Source organism: Stegastes partitus, unplaced genomic scaffold (assembly GCF_000690725.1).
Source record: "Stegastes partitus isolate 25-593 unplaced genomic scaffold, Stegastes_partitus-1.0.2 Scaffold79, whole genome shotgun sequence".
NCBI classification, from domain to species: Eukaryota; Metazoa; Chordata; class Actinopteri; family Pomacentridae; genus Stegastes; species Stegastes partitus.
In genome coordinates this window covers 38,257-42,836 of record NW_007577810.1, presented here as the reverse complement: position 1 = coordinate 42,836, position 4,580 = coordinate 38,257, and the positions used below count along the sequence as shown (strand labels likewise).

Sequence of the window (4,580 nt, the reverse complement as noted above, 5' to 3'; positions counted from 1 at the left end):
GTACAAGTACTCCAAATATGGCTCATTTTTAATATTATCAGGGTTAATATAAGTACTGGTACACTGCAACACTCCTAACAGGAATATATAAAAATACTCTGATGAAAGTGAAAGGGTTGCATTAAAAAGGCCCTTTAAGTAAAGGTATTGGTAAATTGTAGATGCGCCAAAAGTATTGATAGTGATGCGTGTTATACTGTTACATATCACATTACTGGATTATTATTACCAATGTTTTCATGTGCAGACAGCATTTTGCTGTTGCACTTTGTTGAGATGTGGCTCATTTTAACCATTTCTTTCGCTGTTTTGGTTTCCTGAACTACTCGTATCCTTTGTATATGAAGTCTTATTCAGTAAGAAACTGAAACTTTTTAACAAATGCAGCATATTAAATGTAGATTAATAAGCATGAGATAAAAACACTGAAGCAAGATCAATACTTATACAATACATAAGAAGATGCTCTGGTCTGACAGAGTGATTACATATTTAAAGTTCCCGCCCCTTTGTTCTCCTCTTATCTCTCAGTTTTCTCTCCCCTCCATAAAAGCAGGCTGTGGGAGATTTTGCTGTCTTCCTACTGTAGCCATGAATGCCACAGCTCCTCTGCTGCTGCTGCTCCTCACGGGTAAGACTGAAATGTCTGTCATGACTTTACAGTAACACATACTGTAAAGGGTTAGTCTGTGTAAATGCTGTTTTCTACTGAAGATTATTCTGCATCTGATTATTGTTTCCTCCTGATCCCGTTGTTGTTCATTTATCTGCCTTTACCAGCCTGTGTGGCCAGTGGTGCTCTGCTGCCAAAGGCCTTATGGCAGTTTGGGAGCATGATTACCTGTGCCCAGCCTGGTGTTAACCCTCTGAAGTACAACGAGTACGGCTGCTGGTGTGGCTTTGGGGGATCGGGAGCCCCTCTAGATGATCTGGACAGGTAGGAAGCAGTTGTTACCCAATTTTATTTACTGGTCCTCATTTTTGAAATGGAAGGAGCTCAAGATTATCTGAAATGTGTTACTTTTCTCAATGTATTCTTAGGTGCTGTCATGTTCACGACAAATGCTACGAAGCAAGCAGAAAGATTCCTGGATGCACGGCTGTTGCTGACCTTCCTTATGTTATTGTTTATGACTACAAATGCTCAAATAAACAAGTGACCTGCTCAGGTAAGACTATGACTGGGGCTGACTGAAGATGCTTTTCCTCCTGTCTCCAGTCTTGAAATTTGTGCTCTTTTCAGTGACTCTCAAGCTTCTCCTTGATGAAATTTAAATACTACTGTATTGATTTTGGGGAATTCATTTGAACCTACATCTACAGGATGAAAATGTCCAACTACTGCTCATGGAGCACATAAGCTTTAGATTTCACTGCAGGGAGATGAACTATAATGTGGTACATACGGTCAATTCAGCAGCCAGAATTAAATTCAAACTACAGTGTTCAAATAAAAAGTTCACGGAAAAAAAAGCAAAAAAAAAACAAGAAAAAAATCACTCCGAACAGGAATATATAAAAATACTCTGGTGAAAGTGAAAGTGTTGCATTACAAAGGCCCTTTAAGTAAAGGTATTGGTAAATTGCAGATGCGCCAAAAGTATCAAATTTGTGAAAATAACAGCAAATACCTGTAAGATAATGACCGTTTTTGAGCTGATTTACATACAGTAAGTCAGTGCAATTTGATGGTTGCACATTGTAAAAAAAATTTAATTAGTATTTTTTTGGATGTGGATATCATGTATGATTTATTATTTAACTAGATATTACCTGTAATTTAACAAAACAACATTTTAAAAATGTAATTACATACCATTTTTCAATCGTACAATTCAATTCAGTTCAATAAACAGCAATTTTCTTTCAAACGGCAGAAATCTTTAAAATACAAACATGTTTTGCTAAAAAAAATAGTGTGATGTAATGATCAAAGTTGTAAAAGAATGAGTTACCATTTTAAAAAGATACAGATTTTTGTTTTTTATGTGGACATTATTTAAAGTTATGGCCTGTTTTTCTTTTTTTTTTTTTAAAGGTAAAATAATTCATATTTTTTTTATTCATGAGTTATCTGTAATTTAACAAAACAGAGAAAATCTGTGAAATAATCGCTTTACCATTATCCAGTCCTTAATATACATAATTTATCTTTCAAATAACAGCAAATATCTGTAAAATAAGTTTTGGATGATTTTGATGATTAAAAATAGTGTAGTTTTTGTAGTTAAATGTTGCAAAGGACAAATTGTGGTATGTTTGTTTACAGTTAACATGTAAAGACTTTTTTCTTCTAATTGTTATCTGCTATTTATCAAAACAGGGGAAATCTGTAAGATGGTTAAAAATAATAATTTAAGTTTGCTAAAAACTGTTAAAACGTTTTGATTTTTTTTTTACAGTGCACACTCAAGCACACATGAAGATGTTTCTCACATCTACAACCTGTAAAACATTTTCCAGTATTACAGCACTGGCAGTATTCAGTGAATAGCAGACTGTAGCTTTAGTGTAAACATGGTACATTAAACAAGGCTGCATTTGTGGAACCATGTGTAAATACTGTACACGCAATAACTGTATTTAAACAGCTATGTATAGGTATTACACAGTTTGGGATTGAGGCTTTAATCCAGGTGGAGAGAGCACACTGCTGGCATTTTCATCACACTACTTGTATTATGTTGCGTTTGTGTTGTTGTGATGGTGCAGCTGTCTGTTCATGTGCTGACTCAGCTTCTCTCCCTGCAGATACCAACAACAAGTGCCAGGCTGCTNGTTTGACACCGTGTAGTTCCTGAAAAGTGGCAAAAAGGGCTTTTTTTTTCTATTGTTAGTGTTTTTGCCCCAGAAAGATATTGAATATAAGGTTTTGAGGCCCATATCTTTCAAGGGCAGATATCTCCAGTAACTGTTTGACATATGAGTCAAACAGTTACTGGTGCTGGATTATTTACAGTATTATTATATGTGTATTATAAACATGCTGGTATGCTACAATTGCTAATATGTAAAAATATTCCTTTGAATAAAAATCAAACAAAGCCAGTAAAATGCAAATGTGTCAAAAGCAAAAATACTGTTAGTGATGAAAACATGCTGCTTTGATGTCATTACTTGATTATTGACATTATGCTCTGGTCTGACAGAGTGATTTCATGTTTAAAGCTCCCGCCCCTTTGTTCTCCTCTTATCTTATTTTTCTCTCTCCTCTATAAAAGCAGGCTGTGGGTGATTTTGCTTTCATCCTACTGTAGCTATGAATGCCACAGCTCCTCTGCTCCTGCTGCTCCTCACGGGTAAGACTGAAATGTCTGTCATGACTTTACAGTAACACATACTGTAAAGGGTTAGTCTGTGTAAATCCTTTATTGTTTTGTTTCTTGTTTCCTCCTGATCCCGTTGTTGTTCATTTATCTGCCTTTACCAGCCTGCGTGGCCAGTGGTGCTCTGCTGCCAAAGGCCTTATGGCAGTTTATGAGCCTGACTACCTGTATCCAGCCTGGTGTTAACCCTCTGAAGTACAACGAGTACGGCTGCTGGTGTGGCATCAGGGCATCGGGAACCCCTCTAGATGATCTGGACAGGTAGGAAGCAGTAATTACCCAATTTTATTTCCTGGTTTGAAATGGAAGGAGCTCGAGATTATCTGAAATGTGTTACTTTTCTCAATGTATTCTTAGGTGCTGTCAAGTTCATGACAAATGCTACGAAGCGATCGCAAAGATGTCTGGATGCACTTCTGTTGCTGACAATCCTGTTGTTCTTGTTTATGACTACAAATGCTCAAATAAACAAGTGACCTGCTCAGGTAAGACTATGACTGGGGCTGACTGAAGATGCTTTTCCTCCCGTCTCCAATCATGAAATCTGTGCTCTTTTCAGTGACGTCAGTGATAGTGAGATCAGGATCTCGTAATTATGAGATAGGGTGTCTATTTTCTTCTTTTACCCAGTGAATGCAATGTGCTTCCGTACTCTCTGACATTAAATGTGACTAAACTTTTCCTGTTTTAGGTCAGTTAGGATTACCAAAATCTTCTAGATTTGCTTAACACCAGAATAATGAGAGAGAATTTTTATTATTTTCTTCAAAGTCAGAAGTTTACATACATTTCCTTAGTATTTGGTAGCATTGCCTTTAAACTGTATGACTTGGGTCAAACATTGTGGGTTTCCTTCCATAAGCTTCTCACAACTGTTTGATTAAATTTTAACCCATTCCTCCTGACAGAACTGGTGTGACTGAGTCAGGTTGGTTGGCCACCTTGCTTGCCTACACCTTTTCAGCTCTGCCCACAAATGCTCTACAGGATTGAGATCAGGGCTTTGTGATGGCCACTCCACAACATTGTCTTTGTTGTCCTGAAGTCAGCTGGTAACTAATATGACGGTATTCTTAGGGTCACTGTCTATTTGGAAGACCCATTTGCACCCAAGCTTTAACTTCCTGGCTGATGTCTTGAGATGTTGCTTCAATATTTCCACATGTTTTGTCCTCATGATGCCATCTATTTTGTGAAGTGCACCAGTCCCTCCTGCAGCAAAACACCCCCTCAGCATGATGCTGCTACCCCCGT

General features: G+C 37.3%; 2 protein-coding genes across 2 annotated transcripts; both read left to right on the top strand.

Annotated features, from left to right (window-relative positions):
* The first annotated feature begins 273 nt into the window (after positions 1–273).
* LOC103353650 (phospholipase A2-like) lies at positions 274–2,801 on the top strand. Its single transcript, XM_008276737.1, has 4 exons — positions 274–631; positions 781–937; positions 1,042–1,169; positions 2,752–2,801. The coding sequence occupies exons 1-4, from the start codon at positions 463–465 to the stop codon at positions 2,799–2,801; spliced, it is 504 nt and encodes a 167-aa protein (XP_008274959.1). The 5' UTR covers positions 274–462.
* Positions 2,802–3,259: 458 nt separating this feature from the next.
* On the top strand, positions 3,260–4,245 carry LOC103353649 (phospholipase A2-like). The gene is made up of 4 exons (XM_008276736.1): positions 3,260–3,299; positions 3,431–3,587; positions 3,684–3,811; positions 4,235–4,245. Exons 1-4 carry the CDS (start codon positions 3,260–3,262, stop codon positions 4,243–4,245), a joined length of 336 nt encoding a protein of 111 aa, XP_008274958.1.
* The last annotated feature ends 335 nt before the right edge of the window (positions 4,246–4,580 follow it).